This window comes from Pecten maximus, chromosome 19 (assembly GCF_902652985.1).
Source record: "Pecten maximus chromosome 19, xPecMax1.1, whole genome shotgun sequence".
In the NCBI taxonomy this organism is placed as follows: domain Eukaryota; kingdom Metazoa; phylum Mollusca; class Bivalvia; order Pectinida; family Pectinidae; genus Pecten; species Pecten maximus.
Genome location: NC_047033.1, coordinates 3,887,622 through 3,904,842, shown reverse-complemented (window position 1 = coordinate 3,904,842; position 17,221 = coordinate 3,887,622). Strand labels below are relative to the sequence as shown.

General features: G+C 35.3%; 1 protein-coding gene across 2 annotated transcripts in view; it reads left to right on the top strand.

The window, feature by feature from the left end:
* The window catches only part of LOC117317583, a 96,902-nt gene extending 81,102 nt beyond the window's left edge, over positions 1–15,800 (top strand). For both annotated transcript variants that reach the window (XM_033872425.1, XM_033872426.1), the window contains exons 8-17: positions 4,385–4,519; positions 5,040–5,192; positions 5,397–5,480; positions 6,912–7,057; positions 7,986–8,100; positions 8,362–8,463; positions 9,637–9,792; positions 10,069–10,182; positions 10,624–10,722; positions 10,947–15,800. In XM_033872425.1, the coding sequence (XP_033728316.1) occupies positions 4,385–4,519; positions 5,040–5,192; positions 5,397–5,480; positions 6,912–7,057; positions 7,986–8,100; positions 8,362–8,463; positions 9,637–9,792; positions 10,069–10,182; positions 10,624–10,722; positions 10,947–11,066 (1,224 nt within the window). In that variant the 3' untranslated portion in view covers positions 11,067–15,800. The remainder of the gene's footprint in view (positions 1–4,384; positions 4,520–5,039; positions 5,193–5,396; positions 5,481–6,911; positions 7,058–7,985; positions 8,101–8,361; positions 8,464–9,636; positions 9,793–10,068; positions 10,183–10,623; positions 10,723–10,946) is intronic.
* The last annotated feature ends 1,421 nt before the right edge of the window (positions 15,801–17,221 follow it).

Sequence of the window (17,221 nt, the reverse complement as noted above, 5' to 3'; positions counted from 1 at the left end):
CAGAAATCTCTTACTAGATACCTCCCCAAATCAGTTGTATCCTCTGACCAGTAAACTTTGGCTGGTTATCTCCCCTGACCAGAAATCTGTGACCAGTTACCTCCCCTGACCAGTTATCTCTCCCTATCAGTTGTATCCCCTGACCAATAAATTCTGACCAGTTACCTCCCCTGACCAGTTATCTCCCCTAACCAGTTATCTCCCCTGACCAGTTATCTCTCCCAATCAGTTGTATCCCCTGACCAATAAATTCTGACCAGTTACCTCCCCTGACCAGTTATCTCCCCTGACCAGTATCTCCCCTGACCAGTTATCTCCCCTGACCAGTTATCTCCCCTGACCAGTATCTCCCCTGACCAGTTATCTCCCCTGACCAGTTATCTCTCCCAATCAGTTGTATCCCCTGACCAGTTACCTCCCCTGGCCAGTTATCTCCCCTAACCAGTTATCTCCCCTAACCAGTTATCTCCCCTAACCAGTTATCTCCCTTGACCAGTTATCTCCCCTGACCAGTTATCTCCCCTAACCAGTTATCTCCCCTGACCAGTTATCTCCCCTGACCAGTTATCTCTCCCAATCAGTTGTATCCCCTAACTAGTTATCTCCCCTATCTCCCCTAACCAGTTATCTCCCCTAACCAGTTATCTCCCCTGACCAGTTACCTCCCCTAACCAGTTATCTCCCCAGACCAGTTACCTCCCCTGACCAGTTATCTCCCCTTACCAGTTATCTCTCCTGACCAGTTACCTCCCCTGACCAGTTATCTCCCCTGACCACCTAACCAGTTATCTCCCCTAACCAGTTATCTCCCCTGACCAGTTATCTCCCCTGACCAGTTACCTCCCCTGACCAGTTATCTCCCTGGCTATTTCCGATTCCTTTGGTAATTAGTTTACGATGTCCATGATGCAGCATCATATACCTAGAGCGACGTCATAAATTATAACAGTATTTATACATAGCTATATAACAAGCATGTATAAATTGCTTCCTCGACCTATCGCCACCCAATAATACGGCCACCAGATAACACCCTCCGTCTACCACTTACTAAAACCCCGGATTTCCTCACTTTATAATTCCCTCAATACGTTTGCGACTCTCACATACTGCCGTTCGCCATACTTTGTAATATACACAAATTCTTAATCACTACTCATTTCCCTCGATGTAATCACCAATTCGGTTGTTTTGGAACAGTCTAATGTTCTATTTTTAGAGACAGTTACCCTTCAGCGATATCCTTCGCTGAGCAGATCAATGTGCATGATGTTTTTGCAATAAAACTTTGAATAATGCTTAATGTATTTTACACAAATAAATTAAATTATCAAATTTGGATATTACTTCCACCCTCGTTATACCGCCAATATCACCATGGACAAAAGGTGGCAGTATAACAAGGGTAGACTTCATAAAACAGCCAGATAACGACAGAAATGCTGGAATTGCCTTCAGCAGCCAATTAAAAAAACATACACTATGAAGTGATTTGGATAAGCTGGCAAATCTTGTTTTAATCATGACAGAATAAAAAAAAAAGCAAGAAGAGGCCTAGAGTCATGATGGTGTTCTAGAATGAAGCCAAACAGCGTTTGCAGAGTACTTCTCCTGATTGGTATAATTTTTTTTAATCAACTAATATATTAATTTGGCATCAAGTAACAAAATGAAATTTTGTATAGCGCAGGAATTTAAAAAGTCAATATCATTAAGGTTATGAAACAGACCGAAAAGGATTTGTTTGGACATCATATACTTGAACCAATTTTTACTGTTGAAACCAATTACAGACATAAATTGTGTATTTCGGTAAACCTAGAGTCCTAGATTCAGTTATCACAGATACATTTTTTTGCTCTTTAACCGATATTTTTTTCGGTTTTACTTCTCAACATATCCGTTACACACATAATTGTTATCATGTTGCTATTTGAGTGAATATATAATATGTATTCAAAAGGTTTGCAAGCCAGAAGTACCTTGGCCAAAGTGTCAATTAACAAGATGATGTCTGCCAATGACGTCATATGTACGCTGTAATCAATGTGACAGCACTTCTCAGAAATACCTGAGTTGAGCAATACTCTGATTGGTCTATCATTGGTCAGCCTCCAGTCCTGTCGTTAAGGCTGTCGCTAGGTGATTTGGAGACCTCCTGATGATAGATCAATAACCCCTTCAACATGCTGATATGAGGCAGCACAGAATCGTACTGCAGAGTTCGTTGGATTAAAAGTTTCTGTGTCAGGCAAAATTTTCATATTTGTGAATTGGTGCTAGACTTTTAGATACACCTTGTGGAATTTTAATTTAGAAATTTAACATTATCTATTTGGAAGTTTTAAAATTGACGATGGTCCGCAGCTACAATACTTGGGTAAGTGTGTGTAAACTTTAATGTTTGAGACAGATATATGTCATAATGACAACTCTTGTGTCCCAAACTGATTTTTAAAGATCATCTATGCTTGTTTTCTATGCTTGCCAAATTTTTAAAGACAATTAAAAAGCTAATTAAAGTATTATGGTGTAGCTTCGTCCGTCCATTTGTCCTAAAACTTTATTGGAATTGTATAATATGGGTTTGTCCGTCTGTCTGTCCATCCTATAGTTTGGTGGGAGTTTTATGGTTTTTGGTTTTCTCCACCCGTCCTTAAACTTGATGAGTGTTATGGTACATAGATTTCGCAAGATTATTATGGTATATAGATTTTTCTGTCTGTCCTAAAACTTGGTAAGAGTATTATGGTATATAGATTTGTCATTCCGTCCTTAAACTTGGTGGGAATATTATGGTATCCCTTCGTCCATCTGTCCCTCAAATTTTGTGAGATTTCTCAACTTGACAAATAGATTGAACAATTCCATCTGTTACGTTTCCTTATCTTTTGTTATAAAAGAATCTACGTCATTTTCACACCAGAAGAAATAATTGACAGCTTTTTAGTTTTTCTCTGGGGGAGATACATATGTAGTTGCAATTGGCTACCTCTTCCTGGCAAATTAAGGCCATAAAACTAGAGATTTAATTAAATAGCTGTTCTTACTGATGAACAAACTGGATTCTGGAAAATATTATTAATAAAGATGTTTTACTGATTTGGTCTAAATCTAGTATCACAAATCGAGCCTCGTTGGCGAGTATGAGATGGCCCCGTGTCACTATATTACTCTTGTTGGATTTCCATGGAGATTGTACACAATCACTTTAGGCCTTGAAATGAACATTTTATGGATGTTGTTTTGACATAGTAACATTGCTCTTTCTTGTGAATTAATTGGAACTTGAAATTATGAATCATGAAGTTTAATATATATCCAATATTGGGGTGAAAAATAATGAGTTTCTCCCCAAAATAGAGAGGGTTGCTTGGAACAGCATAACTGCTGAAAGCCAAACTGGTTTCTCTGAGGGATTGCTTCAAAATGGTCTGATAATGAGGAAATTCTCTAAAGTTATTACATTAAAGTTATGTACCTCAACAATGTACTCATACTAAAAGAAACTTGTGTGGAACAACTTACCAGCAAATACAGTGAAATTATGTTTTACAAATTGATTTAGTAAAAATTCTGGGAAAACGGTGACTTAACGCATAATTTCAAATCAGATATATGATTATTTTTGTATTACAAATGTATATCACATAATTAGTTTAAGTCTGGTGCAGAAGATGTGTATTCTGTACCAGAACAATCTCATTAAATGTCATTAAATACAGATTTATACACAACACAACAAAACAGTATGAAAGTTCAAAAAATTATTGAATGGAACCAGTAACTAGTTCAGGCTCATATTAATTATTAAATGTTTTGGCATTCTGAGGGGCTGTTCATTCTTACAACTAAATTACATCAACACAACTAACAATAGTACATGATTTGACTCACCACTAAAACAGATACACCTAAACAATTAAAATACTAATTATACTCTAGGGGCATGCGACCCCAAGCTTGAGCGATCACAAGCTTAGCTAGCTATGACTGAATACAGAAAGGAGAGATCCCTAGCTTGAGCGATCTTAAGCCACAGAGTAATATAAGCAGCTGGTAGCTAAAGCAGACGGCTCTGCTAAGACTGTTTCAGATGGGGCGACCCCCGAGCTTGAGCGATCCCAAGCTTATCCTCTAGATTAGAAATACATACACAAAATATGATATAATGAATTGAGGGCAAGAAATTCCCCGAATTTACAAGTCCAAATCGAAAGAGGTTACACATGAAAAATAACCGAATGAGAGCCCCTACAGAAAACAAAATAACCTGTATCTAAAATTACAGTAAATTCTGGAATATTTTTTTTTAGTATGGAGGATTGGGTTTCCTTCTCCATTTGGTCTTTCTTGAATTTGTTTAATTTTTTCCTTTCAACAGAGAGATGAAGAAAACGCAGAGTCAATTATCAGTGTTGGTAACAAGGACGCAAAGAAGACCGAAAGAAAAGACATAATTATTGAAATTAGAGACACGGAGAAAAGCTATGGACGAGACTTACACATTCTTAAGGATGTAAGTTTAAATCATTATTCCTTCAGTCATAATAATTTTAGATCTTCATCCGAACTCAAAATTTTTAATTTCTTAAAGAAAGTTTTTGAAAAATATGTATCCTAAGCCCTAACTCTATACAATCATCAGAAGACTCGGAATGTAAATTTTGTTTTTGGAAAAAGGAAAAAAGGAAATTACTTCAGTTGAAACTGTTTTATGTGTTACCTGTATTGCCTACGGTAAGAAATAATTCTGAAATAAATATACTTTATAGCATGCATCATTTATCAAGTATAAACTTTCGTTGTTTTCTTGGTTTCTATGGAATCACAAATATAAATACGATAAAAATTGTTCTTTATACTATTGTTATATCATCGTTGCACATGCTAACTACGAAAGTTTGCTCTTACGAAAAAATTTGAAAGCGCCAAACATTTACTATCAACCTCTCTATAAAGGCCAGTTTTCTGTGTTCTTGTGACCTTTATAGACAAGTTTGACCCAATAAAGAGATTGATTGTTTTTATATTTTCAGCATTTCTATAAACCAATGAAAACAAATGGACTTCTAAGCTCAGAACAAGTTGAAGCCATCTTCCTCAATTTGGAGCAGCTTATAAATGCCAATGCCCAGTTTACGGCCAAACTGGACGTGGCTCTTCAGGATGCTAGCAATAGTGATGACCACGTAAGTTTACTGTTTCAACTGTTGAAATGATTTGTAGATTACAAAATAATAGTTACATGTGTTTCTGTTGAAAATGTTCAAAATAAATATCTTAATTTTGACAACTTTATTATGTGTGAAAAAGTTACAGACTTTTTGCTCTGTATTAATTATGGTAATTACAGTATTTGTGAGAAACTGAATGTGATTTTATTCCGTTGGCAGGATTTTGTGACAGTTTCCATTGGCAACTTGTTTTTAATGTCAACAGACCTGATGATGGCATTTGAGAATTATTGTGTTAATCAGGTAAGCTTCTACACATTGTGAAATATGCTTAAATGACAATTAGGGCACGGCCATGATAGCTCAGTGGAGAAAACATTGGGCAACAAAACCTCTCGTTAAGACCTGTGGTCCATGGTTTGATCCCATTGGGGTAGTTTGTGTTTCTCGGTTTCTCAATCAAGAGATGAATATGAAGCAATCAAAAAATTTGTAAACAAGGTTATTTTTGCGGGGGGTTAATTTCGCAATTTCGATATGTAAACTATACGCTGGGGTAATTTTCGCAATCGATCCACATTTGTTTGTAGTTTGAGATTAGGCAAATTGATATCAAAATAATACACGTGGGGGAAATTTTCGCGATCAAAAGGAGTAATTAGCGTAAATTTCCCCCCTCGCATAAATTTCCACGTTCAAAACATATGAGAATCGTTGATTTAGATTTTCTACAGACTTTTAATGATGATTCTTACACAATTAAGACTTTAAATGGAAAAAGGTTCCTTAGAAAATATAGTTTTGAAATAAATTGATACTTAATTTATTTTTATTTTATTTTTTAATTTTCATATATTTTTATAGTACATGTTTATGGATATCAATTATATTTTTCCTCACTCTTGTGAAGGATTGCTGACTGCCAAGAGATCTAGATATAGGATTATGTACATATAGTGGTTAATCAAGAATATATGAAAATTTGACATGTGCCACAGTGACCTATATTGTATAAGGATTCAGTCTAGTTCAATACAATTAATTATCTGCCACTCGAGGAAGTTTAATACAATTATCACCTTTCCGTAGGAGACATGTTCTCCGTTACAACAGATCTCCAGGGAATGATCACTCCAGGTTGCCTGGATTCTGGATATATGGAAAACCTGTCAATAATACCACAAAGTCTCACAATTTGACTCTTGATATTGGAAAGATCAATGATCATGTATGCACAACAGAAAAACTTGGTTAACAAGATGTTTGATATGGTAAAGCTGACAGTTACACTGGCAAGCTAAGGTTTAACAAGACTTTTGATATGGAAAAGCTAATTCTTACACAGAGAAATGTTGGTTATAAGACTCAGAATACTGTACAAGGACCGCTCTACCAACATTAACATCAGGGTTAACAAGATTCTTGATGTAGGAGAGCAGACCACTACACAGACAAACTCTAGGTTAGCAGGACTCTTGATGTGGGAAAGCTTATCAGACTCTTGATATGGGAGAGCTATCATTACTCTTAACAAGATTCTTTTTGGGATTACATATCAATACATCTGTACATTTACCCCCCCCCCCCCCAACTCCCTCCCAAATTAATCAAGAGTGGAGGTCAGGATATAAAGTAATTACTTAACTTGTCTGTCTGTGTCTTTTCTATAAAAATTTCTTACTTACTTAACTTCATTTTAACATGCCTGATCTAATTGACTGTATTTGTTTTCAGAGCCATGCTGGCAATTTGTTAGAACAACTGGAAAAGGAGAAAGAACTCCTTAGGATATTCTTACAAGCCTCACAGGACGATAATGTTGCCTTACGACGAATGCCTCTCAAGTCTTTCCTTATCCTCCCAGTCCAACGAATTATGAGGTAACCATGATGGAAACTAAATTGTGAAAAAACAAATTTCTGTATTTACACTTTGACTTGACTTAATTTTACACATAGATTCCCTTGTATCCTATCACCTTCATTAGGTGATTGACAATTACAATGTATATGTAACCCCGGTGGTAAATACTAGCCACAATATACCGCTCGGCTAGAGAGATCTTCTCTTTAGCTAAATCATTTGAGCGTAAGACTAGTAAGCCAGAGGTTCCGGGTTCGATCCCTAGCGGAGGCAGTTACTTAAATTTAATTAATCATGCGCTCTGTTACATTGGCGCCCATGTCACTAAGGGACTTGGGAATGATACTCATCGCTGCTTGCGAAAACATCACTGTTACCCCTGGAAACTCAAGGACGAGTTCTTTCCTGTAGGGGTAGTATGTAACCCTGGTAAATACTAGCTGCAATATACCGCTCGGCTAGAGAGATCTTCTCATTAGCTTGATCGGTTGAGCGTAAGACTAGTAAGCCAGAGGTCCGGGTTTGATCCCTGGTGGTGGCAGTGATTTAAATTTAATTAATCATGCGCTCTGTTACATATATATGCATACAGTTAAACCATATTATCTTTGAATCAGTGGCCGAGTGGTTAAAGTATCCGACACTTAATTACTAGCACTCCACCTCTGGGGTTGTGAGATCGAAACCCACATTAGGCAGTTGCCAGGTACTGACCACAGGTCAGTGGTATTTCTCTAGGAACTAGGAACTTTCCTCCACCTCCAAAAACCTGGAACATCATCAAATGACCCTGGCTGTTAATAGGACATAAATTAAGATTAATCAAACCAAAAAGTCAGTGGGGGGCATGAAAAAAGTTTGAGATATCCTAAGCATTTGCGTATTCATCTATACTGAAAACTTTGGGAAATTCACTGAAACTGATTACTGTTGGTTGTCCTACAGATATCCTTTACTACTGGAACGCCTCTACAAGTCCACCTCGTCTGAAAATCTAGACAAAGTGGCCATCATGACAGCGAAAGCTAAAATGGAAGAAATACTCGCCCATATCAACTCGGTGAGTAATTCTCAATCATGTCAGAGCATTTTTCATTCAAAATTGTTTTCGAAAATCAGTCATAAAACTCAAAAATCACATCAGAAAAATATTTATTTTAACTTTAAGGTAATAACTTAGGATTTTAGTCACTTTTTTGACTTCCTATGTTGATAAATCTAAAAAAAAAAAAAAAAATTATAATAAAAAAAAATTAATTGGTTTTGATACCATATTTTTTTGTAAATTGTACCAATTGCTGATGTTTTTTTTTATTTACAGAAAACACAAAAGAGTAGTGGGTCCATGAAAATGAAGAAGAAGGTAGCAGACCTACTGTTACAAAGACAGGCTCATTCTATGGAGAAAGTTGAACTCAATCGAGTAAGTATAATCAATCCTGAGTACAGTTCATGTAGTACTAGCTATATATGACGTGATCAGCCTGGGGTCTCTTACGGGAGTTGAGGAGTTGGGGTGGGCGTATTATGAGACAATTATGTTACATTTGTTGGCAGTTGGACAAAACTGCAATAAATATCATATAGGTTGGCTTACTTCCCACCATAGGCTTATAATTGCCAAGTAAATTTGGTAATAACATTTCTATACAGATAAAGCTTAAGGGGAGACAACTCGAAACACTGGACTGTAGATTAAGATCAAGGTAGGTGGGCTGATAGAATTAAGAGTTAAGAATCTCTGGGTAAATTCTTGTCAGTTCTATTTTACCTTGGTACCATTTGTCATTCACCACAGATTATTACAATCCAAGGGAGATAATTCTTATAAAGATAAGAGTATTTCAATTCATGTTTTAACTGAAAGAATTTTGTGAAACTAAAAATGTTGCTGACATGTCTCAGCTAGCCTACCGCTAGGAATTTGCACATCAAACTAAAGGCAAAGTTTTTTTTAATTTTGAATGTCCTTTGGAATATTTGGGAAAATACAGGTAAAAAATGATAAAAATTGAGATACATCTATTCTGCTATAAGCTTGGGGGATTTATGTTGAAAGTCATAAAATCTAATCTAGTATATTTGGTAGATATAACTCTTCAGTACTGTGTGGCTGATTTCAATGTTCATTTTCTTATGATATAATTATATTTTCTGTACTGCAAGAAGTGTTTACCTGGTTAAGCCTAGCCCGAGTTTCCTCTGGCCCTGACACCATGGCTGGTGTAGGACACCAGACATGGTGTTGGGGCCAGAGGAAACTTGGGCTAGGTTAAGCCCATCTTTGTCTGCTGTAGTTTAAAGAAATATACTGAAAAGTGATTTAAATGTTGTGTAATAAGTCAACCCTCTACATTGTGTGAAAGTTTCATGCGTTGATCCCCTGGGCTTATTGGGGGATGAATTTGGTAATACTGGGTTGGGCCGAAGTTTTTGTTGTTGTTGTTATTGCTATTTTTATAAAATAACAACTGAACTTACAACAATAGACCTTTTTGATTGAATTTAAGGTAAAATTAACTTGATAATTTGACTGATCAAATGATCACCGTTGAATTCCCACAAATGTTCTGATAATCTAAAGATTTTGTTACAGGCAGCCATTGACATTCTCGGATGGAACAAGAAGGATGTTTATGACATCACAACATGCCGACTGCAGGTTGCCTTAGCAGCTGATCATAATTGGGCTACCAAACGCCCCCGACTTAAATTTTCTACAGTGCAAGGAATTCTTCTAACCCTTGGAAAGGTAAAAATTACAGACTTAAGCTACACTTTATGTTTTGTTCCACTTGATTGACATTGTCTATACCATTTGACTGACTCTAGCAATACTTTATGTTTTGTTCCACTTGACTGACTCTAGCCATACCTTATTTTTTGTTCCACTTGACTGACTCTAGCAAGACTGACTCTAGCCATACCTTATTTTTTGTTCCACTTGCCAGACTTTATTTATGTTTTATTCATACATATTTTGCTTGCATAGTTATTTTATAATTTCCTGTCTAATTTACCCATTTAGGGTGAGCTTCACCAATCTGATGAGGACGATATGCTGTTTCCTCGTAAAAGTCAAGTCATCCAAGCCGCCGTGGTGTTACTCAAGGAGAAAAATGGCAAATACCAGACATTAAGGGTAAGTCACATGATACCACAAGTCACATGACAGTAGATCACATGATATCATAAGTCACATGACAATATATGATGAAGCTGGCATCATGAATCACAGTTTAGGATATTTTTATTCTCAAGATGATCTTTTTTATTATGAAGAATAAACTGCTTCTGCTTGGTATCTGGAAAGGTTACAGTTTGAATATGATATATCATACTTACATTCCAAGACTAAGAAAAGTATATTTATGTATCTTCTTTCGTAAATTAATATCTCAAAACTGTAAATTATATTTAAACTGTTCTTTCTTATAGACCAATCAGAATTTTGAAATAATTACTTTTTACTGATGTTTCATGCAAGAAATCGGAATCAAGTCTCTTTTCAAAATTAGAACATTTGATATAGGTATATATTCCCTGGGACATACGTCAATCAATTCTTTACCATCTGTTACAGGAGCCGTTCATGCTGAACCGATGTATAGTGAACCATGACCCAGACACTGAGGATATGTTTGAAGTATTGGAAAACAACAAGGAGCCTTTTGTGTTTAAGGTAATGAAAAAAAAACAGGTCTGTTGGGAATTTGGTAAACCAAATGACTTTGTTTTGTTTTCTTGTAATCCATGTAAATTTATATTAATCAAGGCATTGTGTAGAAACAAATTCATTTTTCAAAATTCAATTGAAAACTTAAATTTATTTGTCACTTTATGAACATAGTTAGATATATTTTTGGAAAACTTATTATTTTTCTTTTTTTAATCTTTATCACTCAGGGTGAGGACAATGAAGTGAAACTGTGGTTAAAGAATATGAAACAACAGACAATAGACTTAGGGACATGGCGAAAGAGAAGGAATGCACTTCCAAACATCATGTTCAAACACCTGGTGTGATGTACTGTTCCAACTTCAAGGTCAAATCCCAAGGTCATTCCCAGGATGAGAAGCTACAGTGCTAAGCTGCAATATGCCTAATGATCTCCATGGAATGAACATTCCCAAAACATATCCTGCCTTCAAATTGCATGCATGGACATTTACAAGGTCATAAATGCATGACCAAGAGGTCAAGTGGATAGTGGGGAAAGGTCAGACTCTCCGGAACATGTTTTTCGGCCATACCGATGAAACATTTTTAACAAGATCTCTACTTCTAGGAGGTTTGTGATCTGCCAAAGAAAACATCTTCTTTTTTTCGAAAGATGTTCATCACAGAGCATGGCAGACTGTTTTTTTGTATCAATTTTTTGCAAGAATCCAGCCATCTTGTTTGTTATGTCTTTAAGACAGATTTGTATTCGTAGTAACACAGTCTAGACTCCAAGATGTCCATCCCAACAGCTGCGTTAGACGTCCCATTATGACACAACTTGATTTACATACACAGTTATTGACAGATGTATACCATTTGATAACTTTTCAGAAAATCATTCAAGTACAACTCTTTTCATAAACAATGAACTCATGCTTTAGAAAGCAATTACATATTGTCAGAATTTGCCAGAATAAATTTTGCAAAATATTATGCAGAAATATGTTTTATAGAAATGATTTTGATACTAAAATTTGTTATCTGGCTGTCCAGATTCTGAACTAGGTGCAGTTGAACCTTTATATCTTGAAATCAGTTTAATGGGGACATGAACAAACTTTTACGTAAGTATTCCTGGTAACTATGAGATAGTTAACATAGATTTTTCACTGTTGGAACTGAATGTTAACTTAAACAGAGTCTTTCAGTTATCAAAATTTGAGATGACAAGGTTTGACTGTATATTTTTCCTGTACTAGATTTTGTCCATTGCAGTTGTGAATATTGGGCAGTGCTATTTTTATCATGTATAGGGAAACATGATTTATTCAACACAAGATGAATTTGTGATTTTTATTTTTTTGTTGGATGTGTTTTAAGAGACAGCAGGAAAGGTGCAGCAGGCGAAGCCTATGAAAGCCCTTTCCCAATATGTCTGTTGATTGAATTGTCATTGTCATGTAAGTCATGAATCTAGGGCCCAGTTGTTCAAAAGGTGATTAGCTTAATTACTGGATTAGAGGAAATGTTATATATTTCATCTTTATTTTAAAAGATAAGTGTGTATCGTTCCTTTAAAAAGACAGATGAAGAGAATGAAGGGTGTTGCAGCATTTTATAAAATTTTGTCAAGTCAGTTTCACCAAAAATTATTTTATCAGAATTTCAAAGTCGTTGTTAAACTGTGATTAGCCTAAATACTTTTTGAACAACTGGACCCTGGTTGCTATCATGAAAAAAATACTGTATACAGTGGAAGTGTTGGAAGTAGTCCTGTTAGCAGAATTATTTAACATGTTGTTTGGTGTGGAATACTTGATAAGGGCTGCAGTACTTTATGAGGTTCCCAGAGGGTCTTTTGAGGAGTACCAAATTCGACCTAATCAGCACACTGTGTGCTTACAAAAACACAAGAGGATGGGCTTATTACAACCATGTGTATTTTCAGGTGAAATTTGAGAAGAAATTTTTTTTTTTTTTTCATTTTAAATACTTTTATGCAACAAAAACTATCAATATCTGTTTAAGTTAAAAGACTGGAGATTATATTGGCAGATCAGTGAGGTATTAAAGGTCAAACTTTTCACGTTTCAAGAAACACACCCATCCTCTTTTCCCGAAAAGGTGGGGGTACGCTTATCAGACAGGTGCACTTATTAGATGGAATACGGTTCCTGTTAAGTAGGTCTGGGTATGCAGTATTCTTGTTTTCAAAAGTAAACATTTTTATGCAGTAGTTTTCGTGAGAACCAAGTAGATTTTGGGGGAACACTTTGTTCAATAATCCTGTAGTAGTAATTTTTATACGAAAACTATAGAATTTTGTTGGAAATCTTTTAGTAAAGAACATATGCCAAGCAAGGAAAGCTGATATGCAATTTGAACATTGATATGCATTTGTGTTTTTGTAGTTCTGTGTCTATTTTTTTTTATCTCCCCTTTTGCCTTGAGGATTACATTTTTTGACACTTAAAATATTGCCTTCATGATTTTGTATAATTAAATCATAAGTGTGTACATTAGGTTACTGTAAAAGTGGATATTTTCGCGCGTTGAAATTTTCGTTTAGTCAGCCTCCAAACTGTTCGCCGTGTGGATATTTTAGAACATTACATTTTTAGCACATTGCATTATAAGAGTGTGCATTACATTATCAGGATATTACATTGTCAGTACATTACATTATCAGGATATTACATTGTCAGTACATTACATTATCAGGACCCATTATCAGTTAATTACATTATCAAAACATTACATCATCAGTATATTACATTATCAGGATATTACATTATCAGTTCATTATATATTCAGTAAATTACATTATCAGTTCATTATATTATCAGTGCAGTACATTATAAGTACATTACATTATCAGCACATTACAACATCAGGATATTACATTATTAGTATATTACATTAACAGTTCATGATATTATCAGTACATGACATTATCAGTGTTTGAATTCAACTTTACATATCAGTGGTATTCGAGCAGATTGGAGAAACAATTGTTGTATTTTAAAGATTATAAGATACATTTTATATCTATTTTCATTTTTTATAAGAAATCAAAAGAATTTGATAAAAAATTCAAAACTCTGGTTCTCAGTTTTCCTATAATTTGTATGTAATATTTATTCCCTTTTCATTAAGTTAATTGTGCAATTGCAATAATTTATTTAAAATTTGTAAATATTATGTATGATATATTTGCCATGATACTAGTGCCAAATTGTGTGTACACTGATTACTCCCCTTTCTGGAACATTCCATTAGTTACCTTATATAATTAATGAAGCATAAAATAAAGTCCATTATATCCCAAGGGGGTATCAGCATATACAACACTTAATTAACAGTATTGTTTTGACTGAACATAAGTAAATTTGTGATGCTGAGATTTTAATTGAAATCGTGTATCTATTTGTAATTTTAACGGTTAATATTCAATCGCAACAAAAATTAAAACTCAGGATAGGTTGGTGTCTCCATTTTCAGTATGTTTACCAGCTTCTTCAGTACATTGTACAATGGAACTGTTAGAGTTATTGTTACTAGTTAAATATCATGTGACATTAACTGTATTCATCACAAATATTTAACCTTTATTTTAGTACTTAAGGGGGTAAGATGTATCAAGAAAAATTGTGTTGAATACTTATCCCACATGTTCGGGCGAAACCAGAAGATGTACAGAAAATACAGACACCAACATATCGTGACCTTATTGGGATTGAATACTCACCTTTAGTTTTTCCCGTTTTCTCAATTGCCCTGTGTTGGCTCTACACACCTATGGTTTTTTATAACTTTGTATCACATATGCCCTTAAGTAGATAAAGGCCTTATCATATAATATCTCTAATCTCAGTATTGAATGTATATATTGTTGATATAAGGATTTGTTGAAAGATATTCTTAAACTGATGAAAATGTCATCTTTGACAGCAGTAAGCGAGTTTCCTAGTTTAGAGAGTATTGGATCAATGATGACCACACTTTAATTAGAGAGTATTGGATCAATGGTGACCACACTTCTGTTTAGAGAATATTGGATCAATGATGGCCACACTTTAATTAGAGAGTATTGGAACAATGATGACCACATTTCTGTTTAGAGAGTATTGGATCAATGATGGCCATACTTTAATTAGAGAGTATTGGATCAATGATGACCACACTTCTGTTTAGAGAGTATTGGATCAATGATGACCACACTTCTGTTTAGAGAGTATTGGATCAATGATGACCACACTTTAATTAGAGAGTATTGGATCAATGATGACCACACTTCTGTTTAGAGAGTATTGGATCAATGATGACCACACTTCTGTTTAGAGAGTATTGGATCAATGATGACTTCACTTCTGTTTAGAGTTAATTGGATATCCAGTATTTATAGATCGTACTCTATGGTAATTACACAGAATAGTGTACAATATATAATAAAAGCCAATTATTTATACTGTTCCTAGTAACAATTAAAACACTAACAATGAAAGTTTCCTACAAAGAACTCAATACATCAGTTGGATGTTACATTTTTGTACATTGTACTTTGTGGTCTAACGCCATCAGTATGTACAACAAAGGGAGGTAACTGTTGTGAGGTGTGAGGCCTCGTTTTGTTATATCGAATCATTTCTAATACTATAAGTGCTTCATACTTCCATACTTCAAAGCCACATGATTCAGCATGGAGTCTTCAAGCTTACAATAAAACATTGTGGTGCAAGAAGAAATGAATTGTTTTGAATCTTAAAGATAATGTTTTTTACATCCTGAAGGAAGTATGACTTTCATAACAAATATGAAAGTTACTTTTTTATTTCCAGGATATTTATGGACTGGGTTTGAAAAGTTGTTGTATCCAGATGTTTTGTTTTTGTTAATATATATTACAAGGTAAAACTAGACCTAGTAATGATATGGTGATCATTGTTGTAATTTATATTTATATCATTTACATACGGTTGATACGTTGTTGATTTCCATTGATAAAAATTTCATGTTTCATATTGTTCTTCATGATTTTGAGGAGAAGAATCCAACAATGAAATATTGGAAAATAAAAGTTGATAAGAAAATTAAAATTAATGTTTTATTGTTAATCTGAATAGAAAGTGTTCTTATGCCATCATTCCATGTCCCTTGTCGACCTTTTTAGCCCACCATTATCAGATGGTGGGCTATTCAAATCGCCCTGTGTCCGTGGTCCGTCGTCCGTCCGTCCCTCCGTCCGTCCGTCCGTCCGTCCCTCCGTCCGTCCGTCCGTAAACAATTCTTGTTATCGCAAATCCTCAGAGAGTACTGAAGGGATCTTTCCCAAATTTCATATGTGGGTTCCCCTTGGTGCCTAGCTATGCATATTGTATTTTGAGACCAATCGGAAAACAACATGGCCGACAGGCAGCCATCTTGGATTTTGACAATTGAAGTTTGTTATCGCTATTTCTGAGAAAGTACTGAAGGGATCTTTCTCAAATTTCATATGTAGATTCCCCTTGGTGCTTAGTTATGCATATTGCATTTTGAGACCAATCGGAAAACAACATGGCCGACAGGCAGCCATCTTGGATTTTGACAATTGAAGTTTGTTATCGCTATTTCTGAGAAAGTACTGAAGGGATCTTTCTCAAATTTCATATGTAGATTCCCCTTGGTGCCTAGTTATGCATATTGCATTTTGAGACCAATCGGAAAACAACATGGCCGACAGGCAACCATCTTGGATTTTGACAATTGAAGTTTGTTATCGCTATTTCTCAGAAACTTATGAAGGGATCTTTCTGAAATTTCATATAAAGGTTCCTCTTGGTGCCTAGTTATGCATATTGCGTTTTGAGACCAATTGGAAAACAACATGGCCGACAGGCAGCCATCTTGGATTTTGACAATTAAAGTTTGTTATCGCTATTTCTCAGATACTTATGAAGGGATCTTCTGAAATTTCATATGTAGGTTTCCCTCGGTGCCTAGTTATGCATATTGCGTTTTGAGACTAATCTGAAAACAACATGGCCGACAGGCAGCCATCTTGGATTTTGACAATTGAAGTTTGTTATTGCTATTTCTCAGAAAGTACTGAAGGGATCTTTCTGAAATTTCATATGTAGGTTCCCCTCTGTGCCTGGTTATGCATATTGCATTTTGAGACTATTCGGAAAACAACATGGCCGACAGGCAGTCATCTTGTATTTTGATAATTGAAATTTTTTATCGCTATTTCTGAGAAAGTACTGAAGGGATCTTTCTCAAATTTCATATGTAGGTTCCCCTTGGTGCCTAGCTATGCATATTGCATTTTGAGACCAATCGGAAAACAACATGGCCGACAGGCAGCCATCTTGGATTTTGACAATTGAAGTTTGTTATCGCTATTTCTGAGAAAGTACTGAAGGGATCTTTCTCAAATTTCATATGTAGATTTCCCTTGGTGCCTAGTTATGCATATTGCATTTTGAGACCAATCGGAAAACAACATGGCCGACAGGCAACCATCTTGGATTTTGAC